The sequence below is a fragment of the Diuraphis noxia genome, unplaced genomic scaffold (genome assembly GCF_037042655.1).
Source record: "Diuraphis noxia isolate RWA-SAM2 unplaced genomic scaffold, SU_Dnox_SAM2 contig0004, whole genome shotgun sequence".
NCBI lineage: Eukaryota > Metazoa > Arthropoda > Insecta > Hemiptera > Aphididae > Diuraphis > Diuraphis noxia.
The window spans coordinates 39,723,618-39,739,729 of record NW_028301714.1 but is presented as its reverse complement, the minus strand read 5'-3'; the positions used below and the strand labels follow the sequence as shown (position 1 = coordinate 39,739,729).

At 27.0% G+C, this 16,112-nt stretch overlaps 1 protein-coding gene across 7 annotated transcripts in view; it reads left to right on the top strand.

The window, feature by feature from the left end:
• The window catches only part of Rbp (RIMS binding protein), a 40,283-nt gene extending 35,122 nt beyond the window's left edge, over nucleotides 1-5,161 (top strand). For 6 of the 7 annotated variants that reach the window (XM_089225466.1, XM_015521074.2, XM_089225465.1 and 3 more), the window contains 2 exons: nucleotides 1,986-2,017; nucleotides 2,919-5,161. In XM_089225466.1, the coding sequence (XP_089081592.1) occupies nucleotides 1,986-2,017; nucleotides 2,919-3,323 (437 nt within the window). In that variant the 3' untranslated portion in view covers nucleotides 3,324-5,161. The remainder of the gene's footprint in view (nucleotides 1-1,985; nucleotides 2,018-2,918) is intronic. The other variant, XM_089225470.1, reaches the window with a different exon arrangement.
• Nucleotides 5,162-16,112: the final 10,951 nt, after the last annotated feature.

Here is a 16,112-nt window from a genome sequence, read left to right as displayed (position 1 = left end):
TTGTGTTTGAAATATAATGGTTAAATGTAAATATGAAATATTATGTAAATTTGAATGTTGTTGAGCGATCGCATCGCATGTTAGCACGAACGTGTTTGTACTGCAATCGAAGGAAAATTAAAGAAGGGAGGTCAAATGTTTAGGGTTTAACTGATTTCATTTTAATAGATATCAAATTACACCCTTTCCAATATCATTAGTATGTGAAAATTGTAGGACAGAACATGAGCAATCGATTCAGAATGTAGCTATAATATGCCCAAGTGGCAAGTGCTGAATTTTAAAGTTCAACAATTATTTTTTATCACGTTGGATTTCTTAATTTTTGACGTACCTGATTGATCAATTTTAGTATTATTATTGGCCAATTTTTGGTTGACATGTATATAGGTCCTGACAAACAATTATGTTTTAATTTGTAACGTAACAGAATAGTGCGCTCATAGTTAAATACAAACCGGGGAAGCTATATGCAATGAATATATTACATATTTAATTAAACGATAAATGATCTCATACGGAAAACAATTCTAATCGAAAACACACTGTCAGCTTCTCTTCATAAGGATATTTCATATTTTATTATCATTAATTTAACTCATTAATAATTTGGTAGGTTAAAAATAATTTTCTTTAATTATTACTATCAAATATTAGGTACTGTCATTAACTTGTAAGTCAATATCGTTCCAATTTTACTGCCCCTAAAAGTGATATATTTGACGTAGTAAAATAAAAACACATACATATTATCGGATGTTTCTCTGTTCAGAGTTTAAAATAAAACATATTATAAGAAAATGTTTTAATCGTTTTTAATAACATTAATTTTATTTGTGATTAAAATCTAAGAAATCAAAAATAGAGTAAGTGGAGCTATAAATTATAAATAATTAGGTACAACTATTACGTTTTGACCCAATATCTTGTACCAGCAACAATTATTAATAACCAATAATTTAATTGTATTGAATCGTAGAATTAAATATGAAAAATAAATAAATTGATTTATTGTGTACAGGTAAAAAAATCGTATTTAAATTGTTGGACAATATGTCAATTGAATCAATGATTATATTTTTCAAAGAAAATTCACAGTTTGTTAACCTATCTATCCTATTAACAGATTTAACTAAACTTTTTCAAAATCAAAAAAATAAATAAATAAATTGTAAATTGAATACACCTTCAACACTATATAATCAATAATCAAACGAAAAATGTTCTTAGAAGCTGTTTAAATGTATTGTGAAAAATTTTAAACATTATTCTGGCAATAAAAATATATTTTTATATTCAAGTTACAAAAAAATAATAACTTAAATGTTTTTTTTTTTTTTTTTGCTTGCTTTAAAAGGAAAATATATTGTTTAAATAAAGAATAAGTAGTTAGGTACCCATATTATATGCTCATTACTGATTTATAATATTAATTTTAAAATTAAATATAGGTACATAAGAAATAATACTTATAGCTCCACCTACATATTTTGTTTAAATGTCTTTAAAAAAAATACAAAATGCATGTTATAACATTGATCTCTATGTGTGCTTTAAATGTTTTATTATTTTTTTCTTTATTTTTTTATGATACTTGTTAATTCAAATTTATTCATCAGCTATAAATTGCTGTTTTAATAAAACATGCTGAATTTGTTTGTTGAAACTGAATAAATTTGTAAATTTTTGTCAACGATATGACCCACCTTCAATGTGTTCCAAGCATGTAAATGGTTTTTCACAGCACACAATCACATCTCAAGTAAAAACGAAATTAAAAAAAAAGAATCTACAGTTACGTTTTTATTTTTGATGATTTTATTTTTGTGAATTCATCCATTACTCATCATTATAAAACTCAGATATTGCATGTTCTGTGTCTTAGTTTTTTTGTCATGGTCAAAAAAACCAAACCATACAAAATTATATGTTTTCTGTATGTTTTCTATCTTTTTGTTTTTCTATCTTTGTTCTGTTCGCTATAGATGCCTGCCTTCCGCAGTATGATTATCACCAGGTGAGTGCGTGTGAGCTATTATTGATCTGTGTCTTCTTCAATACATATATTTATACAACAAATACACTCACACTCTTTATCAACCAGACAACAACAACCTCTACAATATTTACACACACAAAACATAACATATTCTGTGTGCTACGTCTAGCTGCCGGTGCACCCATCGCATTATAAACATAATGGAATAGTGTACACAATATTTAAGTTTAAATCATTAAAATTCAATAATTACAGGTATATTAATAATATAATAATATTCACATAGGATCATATAAGATGTTACAATAATTATTGTTAGTGTATATGTTTATTCTGTATTTTAGATATATTTAAATGATATTATTTTTTTCTTTTAGAAACTAATTACCTAAATAAATGTATTTCCTGTCCATTTTTAAGATACACAGTATACACTGTACTGTTTATACACTCTTACATTTACTACGTATTATAAAATAATTTTAGTTTGGGATTCATCGCCATATTATCACAAATTAAATTATTTTTCTAACTATATAGTGTTTAATATAAAAATGTGGTTACCTTCGTCTTCTTGTGTGTATAAAGAAAAGTTGTATTTTATTAAAGCGTTGAGCGTAAATCATAAAAAAAAAAGATTTTGTTTAAAATTTTAATCCATTAAAATTTGAAATTAAATTTTAATTCACTAATCTAAACACTATATTTTAATTTACAAACATTTATTAATGCTGGATGTAGATTTTTATTTCCAATTTTAAATTTTCTTTTGAAATGTATTCTTATTCATGACAGACAGTTGAATTTAGTAACTCAAGCGATAAATCATAGACTTTAAGAAAACCTACGTATTTCGGTAGCGTGTTAGGGAAATTTTGTTGGAATATTTGAGATTAAACAAACTGTGACGGGATTTTAGATGTCAGCGGTGGATGCGAGGGAGAGAGGAGATCCGTACGAGAGGAGAGATGGTAGAGACGGAAACGGTGGTCAGTCGGCGGGTAGTGGTGGTCTTCAGAGCACGTCTGGCAAACTATTCAAGGGCCTAGCACATGTTGTACCGGACTTCGGACTTGGTAGCAGACCACAAGATGGACAACAAATCCATAACCAAGGGCATACTGGAGGTGGAACGTCAAGTTTCATGCAAAAGTTGAATGATCTGACCCATCACAATCCTGTTAACAACACCACTATGAACCAACAAAATCAACAGCAGCATCAACAGCCACAGCAACAGCAGCAACAGCCCGATCATGGTGTGGATAACATTCTATCAAAGGGCAAAGAATTGATCTTCATGAAGTTTGGGCTTGGTAAATGATGTTTACCGATGACTATTAACGTAGTTTTCACTGCCGATGTCACTGTGATCCGTTTATATTGCTAACGTTAACATTATTTCTTTGTCTTGTATTTCTTTACGTTTCTTGATAATGGTAAACATATTTTCTATGTATTAAAAATATATAGCAAACCGATACCTATGCTCACAGTTAATTGAATAACAAAATAAAAAGGAACTAAAAATGCTAAAAAATTCTTCTTCTACCATTAACTGTCATCGATGACTTATTTATCTTTTAATTTCTAGAACCCTAATTGGATTCATGTTAATAGTCAACGGTAAATATTTATTTTTTAGAATATGGTGTTATGTATTATATTCTTTTATTGACTTCCATATAAGATAAAGATATTATTATTATTTTCTAACCAGACTTATAATACGTATATTTAGTTAATTATTATTTTTTATATAATATACCTACCTAATCCAATAATTTAAAACAATAATGTAATTATTTCATTATTTTATTGGTATACATTGCGTATAACGTACATATTATACACGTCATTATTATATTATAAGTATGTTATTATTAATTGTTAATATTGCATATTACATATAAATGTATATTATGCATACATAATAGTATTATAATATTATATGGTTACGAATATTAAACGATAGATTTATTATAAGCTGTACGTGAGAAAAGTCAAAGGCTGTGATATTATTAGTTGTTTACTTACAACCGCCTGCACTATGATTGAAGTAAGACATTATTTTTTATTACTAATTACGAGATTTCAATACAATACATACAAAATACACATAGCTGCGGTGGCGCCAGCTTTCAATATTGTCCTACGTATTCGTGACTCGTTTTATCTCGAAGAGTAGCTGTAAGGCCCGGAAATGACTTGTACATTCATACGCTGCAATATTTGCACGTGACCACACGAAATGATCTCATAAATCATATTCGTCATTCGTGTATGCACTTATCTTTTAAATTAATGAAATTACTTCAAAATGTTCAATTCAAAACGATTCGTATTTATATTATTAACTACATTACATAATGTAAATATATATTTTTTGGCTATCTAAATTTTCACATGTTACAAACTAGAATTATATTGCTCCATATGTGCTTAAAATAATAATACTAATAATAGTAATATAGAGTTTTCGGTGCCTCGATTAACATTTTATAACACAAATTCCATGTTGCAACTGCCAACTATACATTACATACCATATACCATATACGTACTTATTTTCTATTTCATGTTTTGGTTGCTATTCATGTTTTCGTCAAATAAATGATATAATATTATAATGGATTATATTAGTTTCATAGGCACTGGAAGATGTATTAGTTTGTCTTATCGAGTCTTATATTATAGCAATGTACATAGGATGACAAAAAAAGTTATAAATAGGATTAATTTAAAACCAGATAGAAAACTCTTTTTTCAAACATTTCTTGCCATTCCCATGTATATATTATTTGTATGCACATACACATAATGGTAATATATTATTTATATACATACAAAATGTAATAATATGATTATAATTATTAGGTACAATCTTTATATTGGTGTAAATAATAATTCTCACCTTTAGATTTTAACTAGGAAAAATCTTTTATGAACATTGTTTGCGTTATCGTTTACTATCATTTTAATATAACATTAAAATTGTCTATAATAATATTCTATAATGATTATTTTTAAGCTATATGCCTATATGTAATGGATTATATCTAAAATATACTCATTTTATCATAATATGTAATGTAATTTTAAGATACTTCAAATACATTATTAAATGCTGTTCATAAATTAAAATATAATATCTTTCAAATATGTACAGTCTATTGTTAATTCTAATCATTCATGAGATAAATATATGACAAAAGTTCACAAATGTTTCCTATTTAGAGATGTAAAATTGCATGTTTTCACCTATGCATTAAAAATTTTAAAAAATATCGAAACTTTTCATCATTCTAGATTATATTAATTTGTTTTATACTAGGTAGGTACACAATAATTGTTTATAGGTTTATAAAATTTTATTCCTAAATCAGCTAAACAATAATATCAAAATGTTTAAAAATATGATAGAACAGTGAGATGAATTTTTTAAAACCAAGCATGGATTAATGCTCACATAATCCACAGTCTACACAACCGTGACTGACCATGGATTTAGGTGAGGGACAACCATGATTTTTCTATTAAATGCTATGGACTAGCGTCCCGCATTGTATAGTTCACGGTCAACTAGGTACCAGCCGCATCAATCTAGGGAAGGGTGCGACGAACTTTGTAAATGTAGGAGGGACAGCATTTCTGGAAATCATTAAAATTAGGGACATACTAAATCATGGGAGCAGACGACTATAAAAATGTCCTCAATAAGGGTGCACAAGACGTAGTTTTATGCATCATTACAAAAGTTCAAAGAACCAAATGTTTAAATGTAATATAATAATATATACTCTTAATGTTAATTATAATATCAATCACCAAGGCCTGCAGCTGCACGGGATGCACATTTGGCTTGTATGTGGGCGAGTAACATTTCCGTCAGTCTAGATAATTATACCACATCCGTGAGAACAGCGACAAGAACGAGTAGACTATGGGGAGTAGAGGGTAGCACTATATAAGGGACCCTGAAACGGCCTGTATTCAGACGCGACTCGACCAGACTAGCCAGAGCACCTTCACGCCAGTCTGTTGTTTAATTTAATTTATTGGACTTAGAAAATTTCTTATAAACAATATTTTGAACTTAGAAAATATTCGAGTCAAACCGAATTAATTCTAATCATTCAGAATACTTAACTTACATTCAGCTTTCATGTTATAAATAAATATATGTTTTACCACAATAAATAAGCAATTAATCTAATTAAGAAGAATTCTACGTTGTGTAATTAACTCAAGAGTCACTTTCCAATCATCATCCTTGACTACTGATACCTGTAGGCGACGTGATCACTACATAAATACAATTTCTTGGAAAACAAAACAAAAATATTTTTTGCATTTTATATACATATACCTATTGGGTTATCATTGGTTACTGAAATATGTATAACACATTAATATGAGTTTTTTTTAGACAAAAGAAAATCATATTTAATTTATAATTTGTTACTCAAATAATCAAACTATATACATAGAAGTACAATGTTTGGATGTTTGTGGCTTGCAATCTAAAAAAATAATTCAACTCATTTTGAGAAATTAGTAGTGTTAGTACATAGAAATATATAAGAAAGATTAGACTCAAGAGAGTTGTTTGAGCCACGTTTGAAAATAAATAAATATATTGTGTATATATTATATGTTTGTTAAATTTGTTTAAAAGTATTTTATATCAAATCAGTGGCGTGTATCCAAAAAAAAATTGGTGTTGCTCAAATAATGTTAGGCGACCTAACACTTATACATTTGTTATACCAAGTACCTACCGATAAAATGTCGCTAAATGTATTCCTATTATTTAATGTAATACTAATTTAATTTAGTAAATAACATTTTTGCACAAGTTGTGCATCGGATTTGAAAAAAATATATAAATAAAAAAAAGCGGATAATTGGGTATCGCTCTACTGAACATTAGGAGAGGGGGTGGACCACTGACTAGGGTGATAGGTATCATTGTATACGAAAAAAAATTTTGAACGGAGATGATTAGACAGTCTAGAATATAGGTATTATATAAAATATTGTTATATATTCTGCTTTGACACAAATATTTTATTTTTCAATTAGGACATATTTTGCATAAGAAAATCAGGCATGGTTAATCAATTTTTCCAAAAACATTGCATGTAGTTATCAAAATTCATAATACCTTATAGAGTTATTTTACATCATAGATATACATATACCTGGTTTGAGGATAAATAATTATCGTTATTACGCTATTTCCTAAAAATTTAAAATTCAAACGCACTTAAAATTATGTCCACAAAAATAAAATAAAACCATATTTTGAAAATAAAAATGGAAAAGGGGTAGTGGCGCCCACAGGCAAATGATTTTTAAGGATCAAAAAATAAATTTGGAAAAATTATAGTCTTGGAATACACAATGAAGACTACACTAGGTATTCTCAAGAAAAACCAAAGAAGGATAGTTAAATCATGATAAACTTATGTTTTGTAATGGCAAGTGATTTATGAAGTTTAAAAGTTGATTCCAAAAAAAATAAAATAAAGCTATGTTTTGAATATAAAAATGGAAAAGGGGTATTGCCGCCCGCAGGCAAATGATTTTTAAGGATCAAAAAAAATTTTGAAAAAATTATAGTCTTGGAATACACAATACAGACTGCATTATGTATTCTAAAAAAAAATAAATGAAGGATAATTAAATCATGATAAAATTAATTTTTTTTTAGTGGCAAGTGGCTAATAAAATTTATAATTTATCCACAAAAAAATAAACTAGATCTATATTCTGAACATAAAAATGGAAAGGGGGTATGACGCCCGCAGACAAATGATTTTTAAGGAATACTAAAAGAAATTTGGAAAAAATGATTGTCTTGGAATACACAATGAAGTCTGCAATATGTATTCTCAAGAAAAACCAATGAAGGATAATTAAATCATGATAAAATTATGTTTTTTTAGTGGCAAGTGGATTTTAATGTTTAAAAATTGTGTACACAAATATAAACTGCAGCTATATTTTGAAAATAAAAATGGAAATCGGGTATTGGCGCCCGCAGGCAAATGATTTTTAGGAGATCAAAAAGAAATTTGGAAAAAATTATAGTCTTGAAATACACAATAGAGACTGCACTATGTATTCTTGAGAAAAATTAAAGAAGGATAATTAAATCATGATAAAATTATGTTTTTTTAGAGTTTAAAATTTGTTAACAAAAAAATAAGCTGGAGCTATATTTTGAAAATAAAAATGGAAAGGGGGTATTGGCGCCCACAGGCAAATGATTTTTAGGAGATCAAAAAGAAATTTAGAAAAAATTATAGTTTTCAAATACACAATGAATAATATATAATGTATTCTCAAGAAAAATAAAAGAAGGATAATTAAATCATGATAAAATTATGTTTTTTTAGTGGCAAGTGGATTATTAAGCTTAAAAATTGTGAACACAAAAATAAACTAGAGTAATATTTTGAAAATAAAAATGGAAAGGGGGTATTGTCGCACGCAGGCAAATGATTTTTAGGATATCAAAAAGAAGTTTGGAAAAAATTATAGTCTTCGAATACACAATGAATAATGCATAATGTATTCTCAAGAAAAATAAAAGAAGGATAAATAAATCATGATAAAATTATGTTTTTTTAGTGGCATGTTGATTATAATGTTTAATAATTGTGTAAACAAAATTAAACTGGAACTATATTTTGAAAATAAAAATGGAAAGGGGTATTGGCGCCCGCAGGCAAATGATTTTTAGGAGATCAAATAGAAATTTGGAAAAAATTATAGTCTTGAAATACACAATAGAGACTGCCCTATGTATTCTCGAGAAAAATTAAAGAAGGATAATTATATCATGATAAAATTATGTTTTTTTAGAGTTTAAAAATTGTGAACACAAAAATAAACTAGAAATATATTTTGAAAATAAAAATGGAAAGGGGTATTGGCGCCCGCAGGCAAATGATTTTTAGGAGATCAAATAGAAATTTGGAAAAAATTATAGTCTTGAAATACACAATAGAGACTGCACTATGTATTCTCGAGAAAAATTAAAGAAGGATAATTATATCATGATAAAATTATGTTTTTTTAGAGTTTAAAAATTGTGAACACAAAAATAAACTAGAAATATATTTTGAAAATAAAAATGGAAAGGGGGTATTGGCGCCCGCAGGCAAATGATTTTTAGGAGAAAAAAAAATAATTTGGAAAAAATTATAGTCTTCGAATACACAATGAATAATGCATAATGTATTCTCAAGAAAAATAAAAGAAGGATAAATAAATCATGATAAAATTATGTTTTATTAGTGGCAAGTTGATTATCATGTTTAAAAATTGTGTACACAAAATTAAACTGGAGCTATATTTTGAAATTAAAAATGGAAAGGGGTATTGGCGCCCGCAGGCAAATGATTTTTGGGAGATCAAAAATTAATTTAAAAAAAATTATATTCTTGAAATACACAATAGAGACTGCACTTTGTATTCTCAAGACAAACCAAAGAAGGATAATTAAATCATGATAAAATTATTTTTTAAGTTGAAAATGGTTAAAAAATGTTGAAAATTGTGTATACAAAAAAAAAACTAGAGCTTTACATTAAAAATAAAAATGGAAAGTGGGTATTGGCGCACGCAGGCCAATGATTTTTAGGAGATCAAAAAGAAATTTGGAAAAAATTATAGTCTTGAAATACACAATAGAGACTGCACAATGTTTTCTCGAGAAAAATAAAAGAAGGATAATTAAATCATGATAAAATTATGTTATTTTAGTGGCAAGTGGATTATAATGATTAAAAATTGTGTACACAAAAATAAACTTGAGCTATATTTTGAAAATAAAAATGGAAAGGGGGTATTGGCGCCCGCAGGCAAATGATTTTTAAGGAATAATAAAAAAATTTGGAGAAAATTATAGTCTTCGAATACACAATGAAAAATGCATTATTTATTCTCAAGAAAAATGGTTAAAAATGTTAGAAAATTGTGACCAAAAAAATTAACAAGAGCTATAATTGAAAATAAAATTGATAAGGGGGTATTGGCGCCCACAGGCAAATAGTTTATAAGGATCAAAAAAGAAATTTGGAAAAAATTATAGTCTTGAAATACACAATAGAGACTGCACAATGTTTTCTCGAGAAAAATAAAAGAAGGATAATTAAATCATGATAAAATTATGTTATTTTAGTGGCAAGTGGATTATAATGTATAAAAATTGTGTACACAAAAATAAATTGGAGCTATAATTTGAAAATAAAAATGGAAAGGGGGTATTAGCGACCACAGGCAAATAATTTTTAGGAGATCGAAAAGAAATTTGGAAAATTTTATAGTCTTCGAATACACAATAGAGACTGCACTATGTGTTCTCGAGAAAAATAAAAGAAGGATAATTAAATCATGATAAAATTATGTTTTTTAAGTGGCAAGTGGATTATAATGTTTAAAAATTGTGTACACAAAAATAAACTGGAGCTATATTTTGAAAATAAAAATGGAATGGGGGTATTGGCGCCCGCAGGCAAATGATTTTTAGGAGATCAAAAAGAAATTTGGAAAAAATTATCGTCTTGAAATACACAATAGAGACTGCACTATGTATTCTCGAGAAAAATTAAAAAAGGATAATTAAATCATGATAAAATTATGTTTTTTTAGAGTTTAAAATTTGTTAACACAAAAATAAGCTGGAGCTATATTTTGAAAATAAAAATGGAAAGGGGGTATTGGCGCCCACAGGCAAATGATTTTTAGGAGATCAAAAAGAAATTTAGAAAAAATTATAGTTTTCAAATACACAATGAATAATATATAATGTATTCTCAAGAAAAATAAAAGAAGGATAATTAAATCATGATAAAATTATGTTTTTTTAGTGGCATGTTGATTATAATGTTTAATAATTGTGTAAACAAAATTAAACTGGAACTATATTTTGAAAATAAAAATGGAAAGGGGTATTGGCGCCCGCAGGCAAATGATTTTTAGGAGATCAAATAGAAATTTGGAAAAAATTATAGTCTTGAAATACACAATAGAGACTGCACTATGTATTCTCGAGAAAAATTAAAGAAGGATAATTATATCATGATAAAATTATGTTTTTTTAGAGTTTAAAAATTGTGAACACAAAAATAAACTAGAAATATATTTTGAAAATAAAAATGGAAAGGGGTATTGGCGCCCGCAGGCAAATGATTTTTAGGAAATCAAATAGAAATTTGGAAAAAATTATAGTCTTGAAATACACAATAGAGACTGCACTATGTATTCTCGAGAAAAATTAAAGAAGGATAATTATATCATGATAAAATTATGTTTTTTTAGAGTTTAAAAATTGTGAACACAAAAATAAACTAGAAATATATTTTGAAAATAAAAATGGAAAGGGGGTATTGGCGCCCGCAGGCAAATGATTTTTAGGAGAAAAAAAAATAATTTGGAAAAAATTATAGTCTTCGAATACACAATGAATAATGCATAATGTATTCTCAAGAAAAATAAAAGAAGGATAAATAAATCATGATAAAATTATGTTTTATTAGTGGCAAGTTGATTATCATGTTTAAAAATTGTGTACACAAAATTAAACTGGAGCTATATTTTGAAATTAAAAATGGAAAGGGGTATTGGCGCCCGCAGGCAAATGATTTTTGGGAGATCAAAAATTAATTTAAAAAAAATTATATTCTTGAAATACACAATAGAGACTGCACTTTGTATTCTCAAGACAAACCAAAGAAGGATAATTAAATCATGATAAAATTATTTTTTAAGTTGAAAATGGTTAAAAAATGTTGAAAATTGTGTATACAAAAAAAAAACTAGAGCTTTACTTTAAAAATAAAAATGGAAAGTGGGTATTGGCGCACGCAGGCCAATGATTTTTAGGAGATCAAAAAGAAATTTGGAAAAAATTATAGTCTTGAAATACACAATAGAGACTGCACAATGTTTTCTCGAGAAAAATAAAAGAAGGATAATTAAATCATGATAAAATTATGTTATTTTAGTGGCAAGTGGATTATAATGATTAAAAATTGTGTACACAAAAATAAACTTGAGCTATATTTTGAAAATAAAAATGGAAAGGGGGTATTGGCGCCCGCAGGCAAATGATTTTTAAGGAATAATAAAAAAATTTGGAGAAAATTATAGTCTTCGAATACACAATGAAAAATGCATTATTTATTCTCAAGAAAAATGGTTAAAAATGTTAGAAAATTGTGACCAAAAAAATTAACAAGAGCTATAATTGAAAATAAAATTGATAAGGGGGTATTGGCGCCCACAGGCAAATAGTTTATAAGGATCAAAAAAGAAATTTGGAAAAAATTATAGTCTTGAAATACACAATAGAGACTGCACAATGTTTTCTCGAGAAAAATAAAAGAAGGATAATTAAATCATGATAAAATTATGTTATTTTAGTGGCAAGTGGATTATAATGTATAAAAATTGTGTACACAAAAATAAATTGGAGCTATAATTTGAAAATAAAAATGGAAAGGGGGTATTAGCGACCACAGGCAAATAATTTTTAGGAGATCGAAAAGAAATTTGGAAAATTTTATAGTCTTCGAATACACAATAGAGACTGCACTATGTGTTCTCGAGAAAAATAAAAGAAGGATAATTAAATCATGATAAAATTATGTTTTTTAAGTGGCAAGTGGATTATAATGTTTAAAAATTGTGTACACAAAAATAAACTGGAGCTATATTTTGAAAATAAAAATGGAATGGGGGTATTGGCGCCCGCAGGCAAATGATTTTTAGGAGATCAAAAAGAAATTTGGAAAAAATTATCGTCTTGAAATACACAATAGAGACTGCACTATGTATTCTCGAGAAAAATTAAAAAAGGATAATTAAATCATGATAAAATTATGTTTTTTTAGAGTTTAAAATTTGTTAACACAAAAATAAGCTGGAGCTATATTTTGAAAATAAAAATGGAAAGGGGGTATTGGCGCCCACAGGCAAATGATTTTTAGGAGATCAAAAAGAAATTTAGAAAAAATTATAGTTTTCAAATACACAATGAATAATATATAATGTATTCTCAAGAAAAATAAAAGAAGGATAATTAAATCATGATAAAATTATGTTTTTTTAGTGGCATGTTGATTATAATGTTTAATAATTGTGTAAACAAAATTAAACTGGAACTATATTTTGAAAATAAAAATGGAAAGGGGTATTGGCGCCCGCAGGCAAATGATTTTTAGGAGATCAAATAGAAATTTGGAAAAAATTATAGTCTTGAAATACACAATAGAGACTGCCCTATGTATTCTCGAGAAAAATTAAAGAAGGATAATTATATCATGATAAAATTATGTTTTTTTAGAGTTTAAAAATTGTGAACACAAAAATAAACTAGAAATATATTTTGAAAATAAAAATGGAAAGGGGTATTGGCGCCCGCAGGCAAATGATTTTTAGGAGATCAAATAGAAATTTGGAAAAAATTATAGTCTTGAAATACACAATAGAGACTGCACTATGTATTCTCGAGAAAAATTAAAGAAGGATAATTATATCATGATAAAATTATGTTTTTTTAGAGTTTAAAAATTGTGAACACAAAAATAAACTAGAAATATATTTTGAAAATAAAAATGGAAAGGGGGTATTGGCGCCCGCAGGCAAATGATTTTTAGGAGAAAAAAAAATAATTTGGAAAAAATTATAGTCTTCGAATACACAATGAATAATGCATAATGTATTCTCAAGAAAAATAAAAGAAGGATAAATAAATCATGATAAAATTATGTTTTATTAGTGGCAAGTTGATTATCATGTTTAAAAATTGTGTACACAAAATTAAACTGGAGCTATATTTTGAAATTAAAAATGGAAAGGGGTATTGGCGCCCGCAGGCAAATGATTTTTGGGAGATCAAAAATTAATTTAAAAAAAATTATATTCTTGAAATACACAATAGAGACTGCACTTTGTATTCTCAAGACAAACCAAAGAAGGATAATTAAATCATGATAAAATTATTTTTTAAGTTGAAAATGGTTAAAAAATGTTGAAAATTGTGTATACAAAAAAAAAACTAGAGCTTTACTTTAAAAATAAAAATGGAAAGTGGGTATTGGCGCACGCAGGCCAATGATTTTTAGGAGATCAAAAAGAAATTTGGAAAAAATTATAGTCTTGAAATACACAATAGAGACTGCACAATGTTTTCTCGAGAAAAATAAAAGAAGGATAATTAAATCATGATAAAATTATGTTATTTTAGTGGCAAGTGGATTATAATGATTAAAAATTGTGTACACAAAAATAAACTTGAGCTATATTTTGAAAATAAAAATGGAAAGGGGGTATTGGCGCCCGCAGGCAAATGATTTTTAAGGAATAATAAAAAAATTTGGAGAAAATTATAGTCTTCGAATACACAATGAAAAATGCATTATTTATTCTCAAGAAAAATGGTTAAAAATGTTAGAAAATTGTGACCAAAAAAATTAACAAGAGCTATAATTGAAAATAAAATTGATAAGGGGGTATTGGCGCCCACAGGCAAATAGTTTATAAGGATCAAAAAAGAAATTTGGAAAAAATTATAGTCTTGAAATACACAATAGAGACTGCACAATGTTTTCTCGAGAAAAATAAAAGAAGGATAATTAAATCATGATAAAATTATGTTATTTTAGTGGCAAGTGGATTATAATGTATAAAAATTGTGTACACAAAAATAAATTGGAGCTATAATTTGAAAATAAAAATGGAAAGGGGGTATTAGCGACCACAGGCAAATAATTTTTAGGAGATCGAAAAGAAATTTGGAAAATTTTATAGTCTTCGAATACACAATAGAGACTGCACTATGTGTTCTCGAGAAAAATAAAAGAAGGATAATTAAATCATGATAAAATTATGTTTTTTAAGTGGCAAGTGGATTATAATGTTTAAAAATTGTGTACACAAAAATAAACTGGAGCTATATTTTGAAAATAAAAATGGAATGGGGGTATTGGCGCCCGCAGGCAAATGATTTTTAGGAGATCAAAAAGAAATTTGGAAAAAATTATCGTCTTGAAATACACAATAGAGACTGCACTATGTATTCTCGAGAAAAATTAAAAAAGGATAATTAAATCATGATAAAATTATGTTTTTTTAGAGTTTAAAATTTGTTAACACAAAAATAAGCTGGAGCTATATTTTGAAAATAAAAATGGAAAGGGGGTATTGGCGCCCACAGGCAAATGATTTTTAGGAGATCAAAAAGAAATTTAGAAAAAATTATAGTTTTCAAATACACAATGAATAATATATAATGTATTCTCAAGAAAAATAAAAGAAGGATAATTAAATCATGATAAAATTATGTTTTTTTAGTGGCATGTTGATTATAATGTTTAATAATTGTGTAAACAAAATTAAACTGGAACTATATTTTGAAAATAAAAATGGAAAGGGGTATTGGCGCCCGCAGGCAAATGATTTTTAGGAGATCAAATAGAAATTTGGAAAAAATTATAGTCTTGAAATACACAATAGAGACTGCCCTATGTATTCTCGAGAAAAATTAAAGAAGGATAATTATATCATGATAAAATTATGTTTTTTTAGAGTTTAAAAATTGTGAACACAAAAATAAACTAGAAATATATTTTGAAAATAAAAATGGAAAGGGGTATTGGCGCCCGCAGGCAAATGATTTTTAGGAGATCAAATAGAAATTTGGAAAAAATTATAGTCTTGAAATACACAATAGAGACTGCACTATGTATTCTCGAGAAAAATTAAAGAAGGATAATTATATCATGATAAAATTATGTTTTTTTAGAGTTTAAAAATTGTGAACACAAAAATAAACTAGAAATATATTTTGAAAATAAAAATGGAAAGGGGGTATTGGCGCCCGCAGGCAAATGATTTTTAGGAGAAAAAAAAATAATTTGGAAAAAATTATAGTCTTCGAATACACAATGAATAATGCATAATGTATTCTCAAGAAAAATAAAAGAAGGATAAATAAATCATGATAAAATTATGTTTTATTAGTGGCAAGTTGATTATCATGTTTAAAAATTGTGTACACAAAATTAAACTGGAGCTATATTTTGAAATTAAAAATGGA